At 44.9% G+C, this 22,638-nt stretch overlaps 1 protein-coding gene across 3 annotated transcripts in view; it reads right to left on the bottom strand.

The window, feature by feature from the left end:
- The window catches only part of DTD1 (D-aminoacyl-tRNA deacylase 1), a 1,203,205-nt gene that overhangs the window by 423,959 nt on the left and 756,608 nt on the right, over positions 1 to 22,638 (bottom strand). For all 3 annotated transcript variants that reach the window (XM_078648963.1, XM_078648962.1, XM_078648961.1), the window contains exon 5: positions 10,943 to 11,111. In XM_078648963.1, coding sequence (XP_078505089.1) covers positions 10,956 to 11,111 — 156 coding nt within the window. In that variant the 3' untranslated portion in view covers positions 10,943 to 10,955. The remainder of the gene's footprint in view (positions 1 to 10,942; positions 11,112 to 22,638) is intronic.

The following is a 22,638-nucleotide window of genomic DNA, read 5'->3' as shown; positions in this document are numbered from 1 at the left end:
TTACATGCCGCATCATTGTATGGATCCTGAATGAGTAGTGCTTGGTGGGATCACCTCTGGACAGAACAGACCCACAAATGTTGCACGTCACCTTTGGGGCATTCACTTTTTTTTGCCCTTCTGGAAATGAAAAAAAATTCCAAATGAAAGAGTCTTTGGTCTTTTTCTTCTTAGGTTCTTCAGGAAGATACTGCTCCTCATCACTATCAGAAGAAGACTGGTGTTGTTGCTGTTCTGCCATTGTAAAAATGGTTTGAGCACAAAGAAATCTCTTCAGATGTTTCTCCCAGCAAAGTGAAAGAGATAGTGAGGGAAGTGGGTGGGGTGTTTGAAGATTTGGAAAAGAAACTACTATGAACCAATCAAAAGTGTTGTTTTCAAGTCACATGACTTTGTTTTCAAGTCACATGACTTTACGTGCGCACACGGGTGCGCGCACGTTGCGCGACCGTCGCATATGAATGACGTTTTACCCAATTTTCATAAATGCTTTTATAAAAGAGAAAAGGAGGCAGTGTAGAGACTCCCTGACCCCCTAAACCTTCTCATGGGGTCCCTGAAGGACCCCGAAGGGCAAAAAAAATCATTTTTGTTTTTTTAAAAAAATGTTGAGGTGCGCGCACGTTGCACGCACCCTCGAGGCAGAAGTGACTCAAAAACAAAAGTGGAGAACGTGAAAAGGGGGCAGGGTAGAGACTCCCTGACCCCCTAGGCCTTCTCAGGGGGTCCCTTTTTTATTTTATTTTTTAAAAATCGCGAGGTGCGCGCACCTTGGGAAAAAAAAAAAAGTTAATAATAAATTTGAGTGTTTATATGTTGATTGAAGATGTAGACTATACTGTTCAACTTTATCCAAATCATGAAAACTAGCTGTGCCGTTGCATATTACAGGAAACAGTCAATGTATTACAATATACAAAGGCAGTTTGTGAAAAAATAAATATTTAAAAAATATAAAAATAGATACAGAAATTAGCATTTTAAAAACCTTTGAAATTCACTTAAAAACCATAGGGTTCACACATGTTATAGTTAGGAATTAGCATTGAAAAAACCTTAGGAATTAACATTGAAAAAACCTTAGAAATTCACTGAAAAAACCATAGGTTTCACACACGTCATAGTTAGGAATTAGCATTTAAAAAACCTTGCAAATTCACTGAAAAAACCATAGGTTTCACACACGTTATAGTTAGGAATTAGCATTTAAAAAACCTTGCAAATTCACTGAAAAAAACATAGGTTTCACACATATTATAGTTAGCTGGACATTTCACTCATGCAAAACCTTTGAAATTCCAACCTTATAGTTAGTTCATCTAACTATAACTCGTGTGACCGCAATGCACTGCTGATGATGTCACATATTACATCACTCATGACATGGTCAGTGACACCACTCATGACATCACTGATGACATCTCAAATGACATCACTGATGACATCACTGATGACATCACCCTTGTGACAAAGTGGCAGACCTCCTCTCAGCGTAAAATAACCTTTGACACACACATTCAAAAATAGAAACTAACATTTTCTTAAAAATGGAGATACCAATACCAATTACAACAACCTATTAGGTAATTCCAACATCTACATACACATCCACTCATTCACCAACAGTTCTATATAGTCACTCATACGAACAAGTTACTTACCTTCGGTAACGATATATCTGTAAGAAACAGTAGTTAGTATTAGATTCCTTACCTTAGAATATCCCCAGGCGTCAGTCTGGATCCGGAAACTTTTGCGTAGCAGTACCCCTGCGCTTCGGTAGGCGTCGTCTGCAGGCGTCCCCTGCGGCTCCGCGTCGTCGGCGTCGTGCGCCGTGATGACGTCGCTGGAGTATATAGACGCCGCCTCCGTGCGCTGACGTCAGTTCTTTGCACACAGCTTTTCCACGCCAGAACACGCAGAGCCATGTGAGAACTAACACTGGTGCCATTTGAAACTAGGGCCCTGAAAGGGATGTCCTTAACCCTAGGTATCAGTTCGCAGAACGGGGAGGATGGGCGGGGCGGTAAGGAATCTAAAACTAACTACTGTTTCTTACAGATATATCGTTACCGAAGGTAAGTAACTTGTTCATCTGAAAGAAACAGGTTAGTATTAGATTCCTTACCTTAGAATAGATACCCCAGCAATACCAACCCCGGAGGTGGGTCTGCGAACCAATACAACCTACACCAGAAAGTCCTGGAGGACCGAACGGCCAAAGAAGCCGTCCCTCCGGACTTGACTGTCCAGGCAGTAGTGCCTCGCAAAGGTGTGCAGCGAGGCCCACGTAGCCGCCTGGCAAATGTCCTGCAAGGGGACTCCCCGGCCCAGGGCAGTAGAAGCCGCCGTAGCCCGAGTGGAATGGGCCCTCAACCCAACAGGAGGCTCCTTCCGAGCCAAAGAGTAGCATGCTTTGATGCACAGGAAGACCCACCGAGAGATGGTTCGTTTCTGTACCGCCCTTCCCTTCTTCTCACCCACGTAGCCAACAAACAGTTGGTCATCCACCCGGAACTGGCGTGTGCGATCCATGTAAAATGAAAGCGCACGTTTTGGGTCCAGACGATGGGGCCGCTCTTCATCCTTTGAAGGATGCGGAGGCGGGAAGAAGGAGGGCAAGGTGATGGACTGCCCAATGTGAAAAGCAGAGACTACCTTGGGCAGGAAAGAAGGTCTAGTCCGAAGAACCACCTTGTCAGGATGAACAGACAGGAAAGGAGGTTTAACAGAAAGAGCCTGGAGCTCACTCACTCTCCTGGCAGAGGTGATGGCAACCAGGAAGGCCGTCTTTAAAGTGAGAAGACGGAGAGGACAGGAATGAAGCGGCTCAAAGGGAGCACACATCAGGAATGTCAGAACCAGGTTCAAGTCCCACTGAGGCATCACGAACGGAGCAGGTGGATACATGTGCGTGATGCCCTTTAAGAACCTTAACACAACAGGGGACTTGAATAAAGATGGCTGATCAGGTAGCCTCAAGAAGGCGGAAAGGGCAGAAAGATAGCCCTTGATAGTGCCCAGAGCAGAGCCCTGCTGGGCAAGGGAAAGAAGGAAGAGGAGAACCTCAGACAGAGGGGCAGAAAGGGGATCCACAGCCTTTGCTGTGCACCATGCCACAAATCTGTTCCACCGGCAGGCGTATACCGACTTTGTGGAGGGACGCCTGGCTGCCAGAATTACATCACAGACTTCAGGAGGCAAGTCAAATGGCCTCAACTGCCGCCGCTCAATCTCCAAGCATGGAGGTGGAGACTGGACAGGTTCGGGTGGAGGACCGTCCCCTGCTGCTGCGACAGAAGGTCCTCCTGAAGGGGCAGGCGGATCGAGGGACCGACTGTCATGCTGAGTAGCTCGGGATACCAGTATCTTCGAGCCCAGTCCGGAGCCACAAGGTTAACTTGGGCCCGGTCGCGCCTGATCTTCTTCAGCACTCTGGGCAGAAGTGGTATAGGCGGAAAGGCGTACAACAGACCGCAACTCCACTCGCGCCGAAAGGCGTCGCCGAGCGAGTGCCGTCTTGGAAACTCCAACGCGCAGAACTGATGACATTGCGCGTTCTCTTCTGTGGCGAATAGATCTAACCAAAGCTCTCCCCATTGCTGAAAGAGGCCTCTTGCCACGTCCGAGTTCAGACGCCATTCGTGGTCCACCGAGCACCGACGGCTGAGTTCGTCCGCCCTGGCGTTCAGAGAACCTGCCAGGTGTTGAACCGTCAGAGTCACGCCCTGACGTTCCAGCCATTGCCAGAGACGCAGAGCCTCCTGGCAAAGGGTCCACGACCCCACACCGCCCTGTTTGTTGCAGTACCACATGGCGGTGGTGTTGTCCGTGAACACCTGCACTACACTCCCGTTGACAAAGGGGAGGAATGCCTTCAGTGCTAGGCGAATCGCCCGCAGCTCCAACATGTTGATATGGAGCCGGGACTCCGCCGGAGACCAGATGCCTCTGATCTCTGCCTCTCCCAAGTGGCCTCCCCAGCCCTGGAGGGACGCGTCCGTCACAACTACGTGCTCCGGTTGGGGAAGGGAGAGGGATCTGCCTCTGACCCAATCGCGGTCCGTAAGCCACCACTGCAACTGTCTCGCAGTGCCCTCCGAGATCAGGACATGGTCGGACAGGTTGCCCTGATGCTGGGCCCACTGAAACTTCAGGTCCCACTGCAGAGCCCACATCCGCCATCTGGCGTGATGCACCAGAAGGATGCAGGAGGCCATCAGCCCCAGAAGCCGCAGCGTCAACCTGACCGAAACCCGGGATAACGGCTGAAAGATGGGAATCAGAGCCTGAATATCCCGGACCCGCCGTTCCGGAGGATAAATCCGAAACTGCGCCGAGTCGAGAACCGCTCTGATGAAAAGGAGCTTTTGAGAGGGACACAGGTGTGATTTCGGCACGTTGATGGAAAACCCCAGCTCGTGCAGGAGGTCTGCCGTCATCTGGAGGTGGTGGACGACTGTCTGGGGCGAGCCCGCCTTCAACAACCAGTCGTCGAGGTAGGGGAAGACTGAAACCCCTAACCGGCGCAGATGAGCTGCGACCACCGCCATCACTTTCGTGAACACCCGTGGGGCGCTGGTAAGGCCGAATGGGAGCACGATAAACTGAAAGTGCTCGTGGCCTACCGTGAACCGCAGGTAACGCCGGTGGGCCGGCAGGACGGGGATGTGAAAATACGCATCCTGCAAGTCCAACGCTACCATCCAGTCTTGTGGGTCTAGAGCAGCCAAGACCTGAGCCAAAGTCAACATCTTGAACTTCTCCTTCCGGAGGAAGCCGTTGACGTTCCGTAGGTCCAAGATAGGACGCAGGCCTCCTTTGTCCTTCTTGGGCACCAGAAAGTAGTGGGAGTAGCAACCACACCCTACTTCTGGCCCAGGAACGCGCTCGGTGGCCCCCTTGGCCAAGAGGGCCGTAACTTCCTCCTGCAGAAGTGTCAAGTGGTCCCCCGACACACGGTGGTTCTGCGGTGGCATGGCTGGAGGAGTGGACTCGAAGGGGAGGGAGTAGCCCCTTCGGACGAGCTGCAGCACCCACCTGTCCAATGTAATCGCGCGCCAGCGGGAGTGGTGATGGCGAACCCTGCCACCCACTGGCGTCACGTGAGCCCGAAAGCTCGGACTAGGAAGACTTGGAGGCTGCAGCGGGGGGAGGTGTGGACTGACCTCGCCGCTGCCCTCTACCGCCACCACGGCGGAATCCATGGCCGCCACCGCGCTGGGGAGCGTTCTGCGGCGCGTGGCTGGCAGCACGTGTGGAACCGCCCCTTCCTTGGCCACAAAAGGGGCGAAACGAACCCGTCTGCTGGCGCTGGGTCGAAAGACCCAAGGACTCGGCCGTGACCCTGGAGTCCTTGAAGCGCTCCAGCGCGTGGTCCGCCTTGTCACCAAACAGGCGACTGCCATCAAATGGCATGTCCATGAGGGCATTCTGGACGTCCGGTGAGAAGTTGGCAGATCTCAGCCAAGCATGGCGCCGAATCGCCACAGTCGTGGACATAGCCCGTCCCAGCGAGTCGGTCGTGTCAAGACCACACCGGATCGAGTACCTCGCCGCATCCCGGCCCTCAACCAAGGCCTGGTTGAGCTTGTCCCGCACTTCCTGCGGGCATTGCGGCAAACACTCCGCGACCGTATCCCACAGGGAGTGGGTGTAGCGGCCCAAGAGGCATGCGGTATTACAAGACCGCAGTCCAGCGCTCAAAGAGGAAAAGACCTTTTTCCCAAATTGGTCATACCGCTTTGATTCCCGATCGGGCGGGGCCGATGGAAATGCGGACTGCGAAGTGGAGGCCTGGATCACCAGACTCTCCGGGGAGGGATGGGTGGAGAGGAAGGCAGGGTCGTCCGAACACGGACGGTGGCGCCTGGCAACGTTCCGGTCAACCGGTGCACCGGAAGCGGGCCTAGACCAGGTGCCCAAAAGGACATCCGTCAGAGCCTCATTAAACGGCAGCAGAGGCTCCTGAGGGCATGACTGCGGTTTAAACACTTCGGTCAGAATGTTTGGTTTGACCTTAGCGACGGGGAGCTCAAGGCCCAAGGTCTTGGCAGCCCTCAGCAGGACCACCGAATAGGCAGCCCCCGCCTCAGACGCCACAGGGGTCGGCGAGACAAACCCAGTGTTGGGCGACTCGTCCAGACCACTGGCAGCACCCAAGTCACCTACCCAGTCCACATCATACTGGCAGGCACGGGATAAAGGGTCCTCAGACCCCTCCCAACCCTCTCCATACTCGTCCTCATCGCCGTAGTCTGGGTCGACGATATAGACTTCGGGGTAAATGGGCCCCATCGGCGCCGGATCCGGCGTCGGACGACGCCGGTCCGACTCCGCGTCAGGAGTCAGAGGGGGAATGGGGGTGGCGCCGCGCGGCGCCGGCGCCGGGGACCCGACGCCGGCCGGAACCGACGGCGGAGTCACTGCGCCGCGCGGAGGCGGTACCACGGGTTGGCCCAAAGGAACCGACGCCGGAGAGGCCGGTAGACCAGCCGGCGACGAACCTGAGGGGCCCAGCGGCGCCGGGGCCGGAGCCACCGGCGGCGTCGAGGCAGGAGCACCCGAACCGCTCGGGCCCCCAGACGGGACCGACGGGCCCGCAGGCGCCGTAGGCCCCGCCGGAGGAGACCTCGCCCTCATAGCCATGAGGAACTCCTCAATCTCCTCGCGCGACGCGCCTTCCCCAGGGACCGACGGGTATGGGGTAGACGGCGCCGACGACCCACGCGGGGCCGCGGGGGTGGGGCCACCCGAGCCCCCGGCCGCATCACGCGGGCGTCGGGGGGAGTCGGGGGTGCGATGACGACGCCCCGACCTCTTGTGATGCTTACCTGACGAACCGGAGGAATGGTGGCGACTCCCGGAGCGCTCATGGCGGCTCCGCGATCGTTCCCTCGACCGCTCCCTCGACCTCCGACCGGACCGGGACCGCTCTCGACGCGGGGCCGACACTCGGAGCTCGAGAAGCTTGCGGGACCGCTCCCGCCTAGCTTTACCAGTCAAGGCCCGACAGTCGACGCAGGACTCCACGTCGTGGTCCGCGCCCAGACACCGGAGGCAGAGTCGATGGTGGTCGGTGACCGACATCAGGCGGTCGCACTCGTCGCAACTCTTAAACCCAGGCATCCTACCGGCACCGTAGAAAGATTTAAAGTTAACAAACACTTGGTCAAAAGACCGGAGTACTGCTCTTCGGATCTGCGCTAACTGGCGCGGAAAAAAGAAGAACTGACGTCAGCGCGCGGAGGCGGCGTCTATATACTCCAGCGACGTCATCACGGCGCACGGCGCCGACGACGCGGAGCCGCAGGGGACGCCTGCAGACGACGCCTACCGACGCGCAGGGGTACTGCTACGCAAAAGTTTCCGGATCCAGACTGACGCCTGGGGATATTCTAAGGTAAGGAATCTAATACTAACCTGTTTCTTTCAGATATATACTTACTCATCATATGTACTCATACACCTATACATCATGTTACACACTAATACTCATCCATATAGTTACTCACACACATATTCACACATGCAAATAAAAATCCATTTACTGGATTATACTGCTATATACACACCAATACACGTACTTCTACAGAAACGTACACATATTTACTCTCGTAAACAATCAATTATAAAAACACATACTTATTTATAAAGGTACTCCTCCAAAGTCTCACTCTCACATAGACTCAATTATATACATCAATGCTCACATATACTAGTTTAAAACATATGTAGTTACTCATGAATACACTATTGAGACAGTCATTCACTCACTAACCCACCCATACAGTCTTGCACACATGCTGTCTTCAAAACACATACAAATAGCGCATAGATGCATGAATGACTGACTCACTAAGTAATATCCCCCACCGAACCATAGGCACTCATACTGATACTCAAAAAAACAACTAATAACCCATATACACACTCATGTAGCTACTCACCAACCCATGCAGCCACTTATACACAAGGTGAGACACAGATAATTAAATATTTAAACATTACTCGCTAATATATGTATTCACTAAGATACACTTAATAAGTCAGTTAACCAATCAATTTTACAAAAAAAACATCCATTTAGACATTTATTTACCCATTTATTCTTCCATCAACCTTTAGATATACATATATAAAAAATATTTTTCAGAAAGATACACATTCACTGGATGATGTCATCAGTGATGTCATTTGAGATGTCATCAGTGATGTCATGAGTGATGTCACTGACCATGTCATGAGTGATGTAATATGTGACATCATCAGCAGTGCATTGCGGTCGCGCGAGTTATAGTTAGCTGAACTAACTATAACGGTGGAATTTCAAAGGTTTTGTATGAGAGTGAAATGTCCAGCTAACTATAACATGTGTGAAATCTATGATTTTTTCAGTGAATATATATATATATATATATATATATATATATATATATATATATATATAAGATTTAAGGCTATACAACTGAATTGCAGGGTAAAGGCATGCAAGTAAAGCCATGCGTGGTATTACAACACGTTGTAAAGGTCAATGCTTTTTAATGCCGTGGGATATAGGCATGCAGTTCAAAGCCCTGCATTGTAAAGTCTGATATTCCTTTGCAAATATTCCTGCTTTGATAATGTACACAGATGGAGTAATATTAGTTTCACTTCCTCCTGTCCTTTTACTATTGCATGCTAACAACCTTTTCCCAACTCTTCCTAGATAAGCATGTAGAAACCCTGAATAACAAAGTGAACAGCGTAGGCTCATAGCTGCATGGTGTGTAAGACACTTCTGTTGTATGTACATTATATATTTTTAATACGTGGGCTCCGGCCTCCAGCAATTTTGCCTCAGTTTTGTAAGAACAATGCTCAAGGGATCAGGACTGAACAGCTGTGCTTTAACCCCTTGCATGCTGATGACGGCCCCCGTCCATCATGCACCGCGGTGCTCGCGTGCTGATGACGGCTGGGGGCCATCATGAACCCGCCCACTTGCGACTTTGCCGCACAGGCGCAGAATCGCGGCCGCATGCAAGGGGTTAACAAAGTGGCCATCAGGGGCGGCTCCTCCATTGGAGCGGAGGAGTGTTACCCGACTCAAGTGCCTCGCAAAACCCCAGAGATGAAAAATAAAATGGTAATTCATTACCATTTTATTTTTCATTGATATGTCCTGAACTGGGCATAAGGATGGAGTGCGGCCAGCTGAGTGACAGCAGGGAGGAGTGGTGAGCCAAGGGCTGCTTTTGCACACCTTAAAGTACGCATGTCCCTTTGGCCGGCTGTCTTGTGACGGCCAGCCACACATGAGCACTTTGAACCTCTCAATACAGCTGCCTTAAGACAGCTAGGTTGAGGGCAAGTGCAGGCATCCAGTTCCCTCGGGAGAGCCGACAGAGGCTGCTCCCACCAATCAGGGCACTGCTCACATGCTGGTTAACAATAAATGTGAAACCGTAAAACAGTAGCCGATTTTCAGTTCAAGACACCCAGCAATATATTTTTCAGCATACTTATTTAATATCCAGTAAAAGAGGCATGTTAAACCCCCACTGTCTATGAGAACCAGAATCCAGTTGCATTGGAATCGACATCATCAGAGGCGGCACTAGGCTCATGGCGGCCCTGGGCAAGGAGCGTAGGTAGGGGGCCCCGGAAGAGGGGGTCGGGACGGAGCGGGAGGCCAGTGAAGAGGGGGGGGTCAGGGTGTTTGGAAGTGGAACAGAGCCAGAGGCCGCCATATCCCTGCCAGGGGCCGCCACGCAAATATGTATCCATTCTCAGAGGATTATTATATTAAGGATATACATTGGCCTGGTGCCCCTGGGGTTTGGTGGCCCTGTGCAGGTGCACAGCTTGCACATGCCTAAGGCCGCCCCTGACATCGTTACATGAGCATGGTCTGACATTTAAATGACTCCCCTATCTGTGGTGTCTTCTTACAAAGTATACTTGGAAACTAGAAATGCTCGTTTCTAGCATTGCTATTTTGCAACCTCACTGCAACCTAACAACATTATTCACTTTAAAATGATTAATCTTGATTATGGGCTCAGCAAAAACTACCCTGGCCTGTACTGGATGTCAAAATAATTCTTTAGATCTATACATATAATGACACATATCTGCTGTCTGGGTTTGACGGACCCATATTGTAATCTCTATTTAAGTAAAATAGAAATGTATGCATTCAAATATTTCCTACCACAAGCTGCATTATTAAAACAATTCAAGTCAATGGGGTAACCAAATGTCTCCTGTAACATCACAACTTCAGCATGTTATTCAACATGCTAGATATTAAACAGAAGTAATGGGGACTTTAATATACCAGTGCACTACTTTAATGGTATACTTAAATACATACACCTAAATGGTTCAACTGCCACAAATATTTAATATACCATGTTGCATCGGGCAAGTGGAACGAAAATATGTGAATGCTATGTACTTGAACGATATGGGGCTGCAGGTGCGAGGTTGATGGGCCTGTTGGGGAACAACACATAATGGAGATTAACTCCAGGGACTTTCTGATAATACCTGTAAAGTTGTGTTGTTATGGTTATAGTGCAAGACTGTATATCCTGATGTGAATAATCATGGCTGTAATGTGTCTGCCTTGCTATGGTTGTAGTGCAAGTCTGTATATCCTGATGCGAATAATCATGGCTGTAAAGTGACTTTTTTCCTTTTCATTTCATATTATATTCAAAAGATTTGTAAAAAAACAAAAAAAACAATATACCATTTTTCTTGGATTAATTGCTTTGGCTTTTCAGAACCAACAAGTTCCTTCTATATTTCTTTGTGAGTCATTTTATTACAGCCTATGACATTGTTCTTACCTACTTAATGCAATTGAAAAAAGTCTCTTTTAAAATTATAATAAAATGAGTAAGCCCAGGTCTGAATAGTGTTAGGCATTGCAAGTGACCAGCAGTGATACCTGAGGGAGTTCCTTAGGGTTCTCTTTCAGATGATACATCCCCATCCGCTCCACTACTGGCACTGGGGTCATCTTTGCTCCTTGGGACGCTTCTCTCTTTGGCTGATTCAGATGGCCCCTTGGCTCTGGTCTTTTCCTTTCGCTGCTGCTGTTTTTCAAGTTTTGCGAGCTGATAAAGACAAAATGTCGACCTCAGATCATTCTTGAAGAGCATACAAGGAACAAAGGTTCAGATGGGACACAAGCCATTTATGATGTGAGCTGTGAAAACAATTCTATTCGACAACTTAAAGAAAAATTGTATTATTGTAGTCAACCATGCTCCCATAGTCCAGATCCATGGTACATAAGATGAGAAGGGGTAATATCTAGAAAAGAAAATGTGATTCTTAAGAAAATCCTATTGACCTATCTGTTACATGTTTGCTTCAATTTGGTATTGTCCTTGTAAATAACAAGGTTATCACATCTTCGATAATACGGGGTCAAAACTACAAATCATTGACAAATGCTAGTTCATTGTGCAAAACGCACTAGTAATTCCAGCCCATAACTATGCAACTATTATGGTCATATCCTAGCAAAACAGAAACAAACTGTCATTATTCCATGACAGGTAGGATGTGCAACATTTGGAAACAAAACCACAAGGTTGTACACCAAAGTGCTATTGGCAGTGAAAATTCAACTCATCTGTTACTTAAAATGACAACCAGCTATTGCCAACAATTGGTATAGTGTGGCTTTCAATATAGCCCTATCGGGAAAAAAAATCTGTGTTATTTATATCGATTTCCTTTTCATACACATACAAGGAAATGAAGACTGCGCCGTCTTCGTACTACTGCGGTCGAAGGAAAACCCTCGATGCCGGGCAGAAAGCCTCTGACAGACTGTAGAAGGCTTTCCGTCCGACATCGAAATCAGGCCCTGTGCCATTTTGGGTGTGTTTCTTTGCTTGAAATAAAATATCAATTTTTTTTTTTAAACACAGATCTAATGGGCAAATGTTTGATTCCAACAGAGTACCAGTACATGTCTCAATGAAAAATTATTTCAGGACCTCTTGTTTAAATTTTAATGAAAATTACAAAAATAAAATTCTGGCACATTTTTCTTTCAAGCAAAGCCACATCTAATATCAGATGTAATGATCACCCCGAAATGTGTAGCATCCATAAGTCCACAACGGAAAATATAGTTTTCTTTATTTTAATTTAAAAGATTAACATTTGACAAAAACAAAATTTGAAAAGAGAAGAAAAAATACAAGGATTACAAAAATGTGTGTATACCTGTGGTTGTCTGTATACTTTAGAAACAGAAGAAATCCCATAAGTTTTCAACTGAAAGTATACATTCAAAACCTCAAAATATTACTAACATCTTTCCATCCATCAGAGGGCGTTATGGCATAAACTATGTAAATACGACACATTTTAAAATCGCACATGAATTTTAATTAACCTGTTTTTTTTCTTCAATTTACCATTTTACATCTAAGTGCTCTAGATGTGCGTGGTAAATGAAGACTGCTTGGGGTAACATGAAATACTGCTAAAGGCGCCTAAAATGCAGCGAAATGTCTCTGAGGGCAATTTGAGGAATGTCTCAACAGCCAACGGAAGGCAGTAGACTCCTGGTGGATGGCTGAAGGGCTCTAGAAACCAGTACAAAGGGTTCCAAGGGCTCGATGTTCTGCAAGGTAGCTCTGTGGGATGTCATAGGAGGAGTAGGGGATCCTGGCAATAGGCCCCTGCAGCAAGCATCCATTGTTCCCATACCCCAAAATATGGTTGTTGACAACAGGGGAATTTAGGTCGTGCCCTGCCATCTGTCACATAATGCCCCTGACCTCTACCCACAATGCTATTTATTTCACTTAGCATTGTTAATGAAAACACAATGTATGTGTTTTCATGACCACCAGCTGTGCACAAGTCTGATATTCCTGCCTCTCTAGTCTACAGATAACAGGAGGAGGATGCTTAACATGAGTTGGATCCCGACGTTCAATGTGCTGTAAAAGCATTTTGTCATAGGTAGCCTGTCGTCGTCGAGCTTCGAATCGGACACATCTTGTCCCACTGATGACCCATCGGAGGCTACTTTTTGTACATAGGAGTTTTAAGCCTGATGGTAAACTTTCCACCAACACAAACCTGGCCCCTGTATCCGAACAACAATGTATCATAGTCAGTCTTAACTTTTGACTTTGACCTGGTGTAGCAAAATCAGATAAAAGCGGTTGGCGTGTTGAGCTTTTTGGTGCTAGTTTTAATTCAAACTTTAAAAATGAATATCTCTGGTTTGGTATGTTTCTTGTGTTGTGTTTTCACTTTACTTCTGTTTTAATACTGCATTAATGCTTTAACATTGCCTCAAAGTTAAGCCTGACTGTGTTGTGGCAAGCTACTGGAGGGTTACCACAGGTCTATTTAGTGACCTTGGTGGTTCACCCTGACAAGGACTGTCATTATTATTTAGGTGGATTCTAACCGCCCTCGACTAATACTCCAATTTCTTTCAATATGAATAGATGTCTGCATGTTTCTATGTCTATTTACAAAGTGTGATTGCATGAACTGTGTAAATACAACACATTTTAGAAACAGCCATGTATTTTAATGAATCTGTTTATTTTCTATCTATAAACAAATATTTATAAATCAAACATAACACAATTATTGTTTTTAATATATGCATATATATCTTTGTATATATGTTGTATGCATATGCACACCAATATGGGTTGACACCTCTATGGAGATAACAATATAAGCATGTTGTATGTTGACAGCATGTGCAAATGAGTTGTCTAAATGGGGGGTGCGCTCCTTTTTCTAATAATATATATGTCTTAAACGTACAGTCGACTTGTTGGTGGTTCAGTTCCTTTCCTCAGGACAAAAAGATGCCATAGAACAAACGCTAACCACATGGCAGTCACCCGAGACAGCTCAATGAATATTAAATCATTCTGAGCAGTTTGCTGCTTGGGATATAAAATGATCTACACCAGCAAAACCTCGATATCCCTCACCAATGTCAGATCTCCAACCGTACCAAACGAAACGAGACTCCAATAAATCATTGGCAAACAAACAAGTCTGATCAATATTACAGATTGCCAAGGGCAGCAGCAGGGTAGTTAACACACGCATGGGGGAACGGGTGTCCCCGAGTCACTCATTGTTTTACTATAGGCCTTTACTGCCATCCAATGGAATGTGTGACTATTATGCAGTAGAATGATGCGCTATGCCCAATTGCTGTTGCTCTTAGATTTATGTGCCCTATGTGCCACGCCGAGGGAGTGGGGGGGGGAACTCTGCGGTGTGTGGGGGGGGGTTTCGTTATTTTTTCAAATACGTACCTCATTCGTCACTATTGTGGTCTTTATCGCATTTGGGCTGATAGTCCTGACCATTTGTCGCACTGGAGCGGGTGTGCGACACCGTGTGCTGATCGATTGAACTAATATCTACAACTGCAGCCCATGACTATGTAACTTACTAGAGACTTTGGACTTGCTTAAATGCCAAAATGATGTATGGCGAAGTTTACATTCTGTATATGTCAGATAGTTTTGTTTTAAAATGAATAAATATATTTACAAAAAAAGGGCAGCAGCAGGGTAGACACAACTTTGGATGGTTCAACTACAGACCAGCAAACAATAACAAATTCAAGCCTAAACCAATAGGGCTGGCTTCCAGGCACCATTGCCAACAAGAAGACAGTGTGACAAAGAACAAAGAAAGTCAGTAATTCTCTTGGAAACCTGATCCACATACTATCCTGGAATATAGCCGGTGCAAAAAAGCTTCTTGAAGAAGGTCTTCCCCTCCACGAGTGGGACAACTGTGATTTAATTGCCTTGCAAGAGACATGGGCTCAGGAAGATCTTCACATAGCTGGTTTCACTCATTACTCTGTGGCGGCCGAAAGATGTGATCACTATGGATGAGCAAAAGGCGGCCTGGCAGTTTACGTTACGTTAGCTTTAAAAATCACAGTGGAGCAGCTGATCTCTCCAGATCCTAGTATTCAACTTATCAGGTTCTCGTACTACAGTCAGGGAAAAACCACAACAGTAATTCTGATTAATTATTACACACAACCAATGTACCAAAAAAAAGGCAGAACAATGCTATTCTGATTAAAACAATTTCGGATTTACATTGTGCTGAACCAGCATGGAATATTGTTCTGACCTGTGACTTCAATGCAAACCTATTTCATAGTATTAACGAAGACGAAATCCTGATAGCTGACAATACTTTTTGGAGCATAAAGCCACAGTCTTCAAATAAGCATACTCGTGAAGATCTCCTCGGCCAACAGCTAGTAGCAGCTTTAGAATATCATGGAATGCAGGTGATTAATGGAAGATCTGAAGAAGACACCCCACCAAAATATACGTATCACGGTCCACGGTCTCAATCGACACTGGACTATACGATCATAACGCTCCCATTAATGCGCTCCTTGCACATTTTTATATAGAGTACACCACAAGAAGTGATCACTCAATCCAATACATTGTTTTCAACCTGACTCTGCCAAGATTGCAAACTGCAACAGGACAGGAAGGAAATATGAACACTACAAACTCATAACGTGTAAACTGATCAAGCAGAACGACTCAGCAGCAACTCGTTAAAAAAGAAAAAGCATCTTGCTGAGTCAGTATTTGGAACACCAACTGGATGAAGGCCTGGTCCTACTTTCTTGCAGGCCTTCCAACCGTAAGTGTAAAATCATGGCAAAAGGCAGTCCCAGCCAACCCATACACCAGACTAACAAGCGAGGTACAAAAATTAAAAAGGGACCCAAAAAGAACAGCTAGAAAATTACACAAAAACAATAGCACTGACGCCTCATGGGAAACCTTCCGGGAACATAGAAAAAAGAAGCTATTGGAGAACAAAAGAACAAGTGCGGACACTTTCTGGGTAAAGTTAATATACAACACTAGACAACACAACTCGAATACATTTTGGTTAACAATAAATCAGCTGAACCGGCCTAAGAACATTTTATCATAAAACGTTCAGGAACAGGACTTGGCCGACTATATAGCTCTGAAATTCAAGACACAGCCCCACACTCATGATCAGGCAGACCAATCAGGTCCTTTTAAGCCTTCCTCAAAAACAAGGCACTGGGGACCAATTCACCTGTGTTAATGCTACGATTGACAACCCTGAGTGTCTAAAAGTTGCCAGCTCAAACAATTCTCCTTATACAGCATATGCTATAAAAAAACGTAATAAACAAAAGTAAAGGAGATTGTGTTCCAGGACCAAACAGTGTACCCTACACTGTTTTAAACACGACCCAGTATTTTAGAGCTACCAGCTAGAGACTCTTCTTGCTGAAGTTGAACTGTTAAATCAAATCCTGACAGCTGGTAAGGCTCAACACTAACACCAATTTATAAAAGGGGTGACAGATCAAATCCATCGAAATATAGACTTACTGCATTGCTAGACGTCAAAGCTAAATACCTAGCAACCTTGATCCTGGAAGACTTGGTTGGCTGGTCTGAAGACCTAAACCTGATCCCCATTAACCAGACCGGCTTTAGAAAAGGGATTGGTACAATCTCCAACATTCTATCTATCACCCTAATAGCAGAAAAATGCAAAATAAACAAACAGAGCTTGCATCTCTGCTTTATTGTTTTAAAAGCCGCTTTTGACAGCGTGGATCGGAAATTATTATGGACGAAACTAAGATCATGGAACATACCGGAAAGAATTTTAAAAGGATTATTGCTATTTTACACGGATATATGGGTTAGAGGAAAAATCAGAGACGGATCAAGAGTCTCAAGAAAATGGAACACTAATAAGGGTCTGAAACAGGAACGCGTGCTGGCTCCCCATTTATTTAACTTGTTTTTAGCTGATCTATCGAATAAACTTAGCACAATCAACTCACATGCCCAGCGGTTGGGTTTCTTATCCCTTCTTAATCTAGCCTAGCCGATGACCTAGTTTTACTCAGTTTGACCAAAACTGGTCTCCCGAGGCTAATAACGGGTCTTGTAGAATTTCTAACAGTAAACAAGCTAGAAATGAATACAGCTAAAACAAAAACAATGCTTATTAGCAACCGGCCAGCACGTCCGTGTAACATCTGTCTTGAAGGCAAAGCCTTGGAGAACATGTCAAGCTACAAATACTTAGGATTCTACCTTGATAACAAATTAAACCAGCGAAAGCAGAACATCTACATGACTCAACGGGCAAGTGCATTAACCTTTACCTATAAGACATTGCAGTAAAATTGGGGGGCCCCTCATTCAAAGCACTGATCACAGTAATAGCGGCAAAAACACTGCCAACTTTAACCTATGCCAGTGTTGCCGTCCAAGGAAAAGATGCAATTTTACTTAATAACCTAACAACCAGCATCTTCTAAAAGGTTTTTCAGCTCCCTCAAATGCGTCCCCCGCTCAATTGCGACTGGAATTTGGTTTAGTGAATGAGACAGTTGGCAGGTTATACTCAACAATTAAAGTGTGGTACTGTATAAAGCTACATTTGGTGAACTCTAAACTGAACTCAGCTTTGTGGTTAGAACTAGAGAAAAGGATCTTAAAAATCACATATGTGCTATCTGCACAATGCATTTAAAACTACTTACACTTTAGATCTTTGGAACACACATTTGTCTTATGTAACATTTAAGTTCACACTTAATAAAGTCGCAAAACTTCACTTGTTTTTGTTTGACAAAAGTATTTTTAGTGCGAGATCCCAAGCCTGGACAGTGCTCAACAACTACATGGTTCTCAAACCAGCAACTTACTTAGATTTAACATTTTCGGCCTACCTAAAAAACATTAAATGGCTTTGCGTTTTGGAAAAATGTGTTGTCTATGTGGAAGTCAAAAAGAAGATCTTATCCACTTAATATGCATCTGCAAGAAACTTTACTTAGCACAAGTCACTTTACTAAGAAAAGCTTTTTTGAACACAGGAATAAGATCATGCTGAGCGGCTATTAGGCTTGATCCATCTGACCCTCAGATGAACAGGTTAAGTTCCTGCGCATACATGAACCGGTAACAAAGTCAATACAGCAATGAGAGGGTCCACCTACTGAGGGTCTAACGCCAGCAATAATTCATCCTTTTGAACAACCATGCTGAGGATGATACTGTAAGGAGGGAGCAAGTGAACCAGATCACCGCGAATGTAGGGACTACTATTCTCAATCATAATCGACTTGTTGCCGGTACCGAAGCGATTACCTTGATCATTTGTTAATTGCCGGTTCACTCCTAGAAACCACGTAGAAGAAAGTAGAGTACAGGCACTATTTCACTGAATCTTAAAGCATATTTATGGTTAACAGTTGATTTAAATCTGTGATATATTTATTGGTGTGATATCTGACAGTTGAATAATTTTAAAATGTATTTGATTCTTTTTTCATAGCTGCTACAAAACAGCAAGGAAAATTGTTATGGTTTTAACTAACAAAATAATAAAATAATTACACCATATATATGTCTTATTGTGCAAAGGTGATAATAGGGAATGGAGCTGTGAAGGTATAACATATATAATGTTTGACCATTTCAATATTATTACACGTATACATATATAGGGTAGATACACAGGGATCAATTCATTGTACAGAAACATTAATAAGTGTAATGCATATATGTGTGTATGTATACATCTAAATAAGTGTATATATATTTTTTTATTTTAAGGGGGATTTGAGGGGTTGTCTGAATAAATAAATAAATATATATATACACATATATATTGGTTTTTGTTATTAAAGATTATATAGACATATATATAAAAAATGCTGCACATATATGTTTTTGCGTAAAATATCTCTATGTATGTCATATTATACATGTAACATATACAAAATTTAACTGAGTACTTAGGGGGTTGCGTTTTTCTGTGATAATACATACATATATCAATATGAATATATGATTATAGGGAAGGTATGTCTAAGTCTTTAACAATTTATTTAGAGTCAAACAACCATATATGTTTATTTCTGTATAACACGTTAATGTCTGAGCATGTAAATATCACTACATGTGCATGAATATGGATGTTTATATAGTGGAATTTGTGCCTTATATAAAAAAAGTGCAAAGTTATAATGTTTTTATGTGTGGGCATATATGTGTACATATTGCTATATATTCAGATGTGTGGGTATAACTCTACACATTTATTTTTCATTACTCAAGGTGCGGGGAGTAATAATAAAAAGAAAATCCTGCTCGACCTGTGCCCATACCTCCTCTGTGACTCACCCCAATCCTCTCAGACTACGTAGGAATCCTTAACACCATTCCAAAGTCTTCCCCACTCTATCCCATCCATTCACCTAACGGGCACATATGTCCACAATTCACTACTTCCCTTTACTAATCCACTTCAATTAGTCCACCCCTTCCACAACAATTACAGCAAATGCATGAGATCTCCATGAGCACTAACCTAACACACTTACCAGAACTAATCTACAAGGAGGAAAAAAATACACTTATTACAATTAATCTACTTCCTTCTTACCTCCAGCCTTGCCGCTAAGTGCTTCAATGCCTTGTTAATGGTATTAAGTGCTATGTAAATACAATTACAATTGATGCCATCCATATGTCAATGGTGGCCCATATATCACAAATGACCTGTAGTATGTCAGGGCTAGCAATTTCTCATGGTTGCCCACATCTTCAACCAATTCTGCACTTTACTACAACACCTCGTTCCTCCCTCAACTCCACCACTATTCACTCTCCTAAGCCCAGCCATTGCACTTCATTAGGCACCCACTCATCTGCCAATCCGCACCATCAATGTGCTTTATAATAAAACAATGAACGGAGGAGCAGTCCTTACAAGAAACAAAGTAGGGCGAGGGCAGGAAATATTCCAATCTTCTCTGTGCAGCTACTGCATCTCTGAAACTGATGCATGGCCAGAGGACATAAATCTGCATGAGAGTTAGGCACTAGGGGTCATATGTATCATAGTTCCGTTTTGCGAATTCTAAATAGCGATTTTTAAGGAATCGCTATTTAGAATTTGCAAAACGGTATGTATGTACAAAATCGCTTTTTTATAGCGAGTCCTTACCATTCCTAATTTGCGATTAGCAAGTTGCTAATCGCAAATTACCCATTCATTTCTATGGGCCAGGAGGCCCATAGGAATGAAGGGGGAATTTGCGATTAGCAATTTGCTAATCACAAATTCGGAATTTTTTTAAGGGTGCAGGGGTGTCTCAAGAACACCCTGCTGCACCCCTGAAAATGACATGTGGGGGCATATGGCGCACATACATGCCCTAAGGGCATGTATGAGCGTCATATGGCACCTTTGGTTTTTATGTAAAAAGCTTTTTTAAAAGAATTCGCAACTTACCACCAACTAGAAATTGGTGGTAATTTGCGAATCCTTATGGGCATTTTTAAAATATTTTTTGTTTGATACATTGCATTTAGGGAATCGCAAAATTTGCGATTCCTTAAGTGCAATCGCAAAATAAGGAATAGCAAATTTTGCGATTCCTTATTTTGCATCAAACATGTTACATACATACCATTTAGCTAATTAGCATTCGCAAAGGCCGAAATTCGCAGAATTTCGGCCTTTGCGAATGCTAATTAGCTTGATACATATGGCCCTAGGCCTTACACCTTCCTAAGAACAATGGCATTTCTTGCCTGGATGATTGTGTTTTCACATTCCACGGCTGACGACAAAGTTACAATGCAATGCATCCCAGACCACCACATGGCACAGGCAGATAAAATAGCCTTCCCTATCACAGTGAGGATATAGCTTCTGAGGTGCTAACAGCGGGACATAGAGCTCCCACTGATAGTATTAATGTCAGCTTCTATACAGCCCTCCCCCCCAGGATTTTGCAGAGCCAAAATGGAAATTTTGTAGCACGAAGCTGAATCTTTCGCAGCTGTTTTGTGTTGTTTTGTTTTACCAATATTTCTTGGCCTATCGTAGTTTAAATCCCCCAAATCCTCATTGCCTCGTGCCATTAACTTCCCAGCCATCACCCTTCTCTGATGGTCTTATACTGTGCCACAACACTCATTCCATCACCTACCTATGCCATTATTGTCATGTCACCACCCTTTCCTCTGCCATGAACCTTCCCCTCCCATTCCTCTGCCAACATCCGCCTTCTCTGCCATCACCCTCATGCTCCTCTGCCATTACCTCACTCTGGCCATTACCCACTCTGTCCTCACTTCTCTCGGCCTTCACCCTCCTTCTCTGCCATCGCCATCTTGAATCACCGTAACTTTTGGATACATTGTAATCATTTAAATGCTGAATCATTTTGCACATGTTGTGACTTATCCTACATGCAGGGTTTCTTACACTGTGTTAAATACAATTTTAAAACTGTGGCAGCCAGTGCTTAATTTGCAAAAGAGTAAGTGCCAAAGCTCATTCTTTTGTTCAGAAGCCTAGTGCTGGTGTTATCGAAGGTCAGGGTGCTGAATTCAAAGGCCGTGATCTCCTGATTCCCCTCATGCCTCTTTAATCCAGCACTAGACACTCCCCGCCCCTTTAAGCACACTTACCATTCCAATACTTACCACGCGTGGTAAAGGTATGAGTGCTAAAGGTATCTGCATGGTAAAGGTTGCTTGGTAATGGCATGCATTGTAGAGACATATATCCTTGGCAGCTTTTCTTATACCAAGTGTAGTAAACTGGTTAAACTCATGACTACATACTGACACAGCTTTCTGTTACAGGCTAAATCCACATAACACTATAAATATATTTCGCTATTCCTCAGAATAGTTTAAATGACTGACCCTCTTGCTATACACACAGAAGTCTGAAGTGTTTCCATCAACCAACTGAACAAAGATTTCCCACAGATAAGGTTAACTTGTGTTTTTGTGGCGTTTATGGTGTGTGCTTACACTTATACAGTTAGTTGTATGTGAAAGACCAACTCATTATAGAATATATTGTTCTTTGCGCTGCCTGTGTTGTTCTACTCCCACACTCACTGATCCCTCTCCCATTGTTATCAGAATCAGTTGGCATACTGTTTTATGTTCTTTTTTCATCACTGCTCCCAAGCCGAGGAGCTGCTCATGACTGAAAAACAGATTTATTTTATCTGCATCATACCCCAGCGACTTACCAAGATGTGCTGCACAGATAACAAGAGACGGTCCTGGGTCCTCCTGACAAAATGTAGCAGGGAGAAGGGAGTGAGTTATAAGCATACATGGCAACATTTTAAAAGAGGAAAGAAGGAGATTTTCTCAAAATAATTGGGAGAATGTACTTCTCCAATTAATTTTAATTGAGGCCTGAATGTGGTCTATTGTCATGTATGGGCCGAGATGTACATATACTTTTTTTTCCCTTACCTGTCAGAAGCACTGAGACGCACTATGGCAGGCAGAGAGAGTGTGGCTAAATATTGTGCTCTGCCCTGCAGAAGCAGGTCCCTGGCAGTGCATAATCCAAGTCACACAAGACCAGTCCCTGTCTGCAGAAGCCCGTTGAGGAATCGTGCTTTTTGCATACAGGAATCGAGAGGCGAGAGACTAGCCTTGAAACCGGTAATCTCCTGCCTGAATCGGGAGGGTTGTCATGTACGGCTATAAGGCCTGAACACATATCTGCAAGGAGACCCAAGCCATGCTA

This window comes from Lissotriton helveticus, chromosome 6 (assembly GCF_964261635.1).
Source record: "Lissotriton helveticus chromosome 6, aLisHel1.1, whole genome shotgun sequence".
NCBI classification, from domain to species: domain Eukaryota; kingdom Metazoa; phylum Chordata; class Amphibia; order Caudata; family Salamandridae; genus Lissotriton; species Lissotriton helveticus.
Note: the sequence above shows the minus strand (reverse complement) of the source record. Positions and strands in the feature narration are given on the sequence as shown.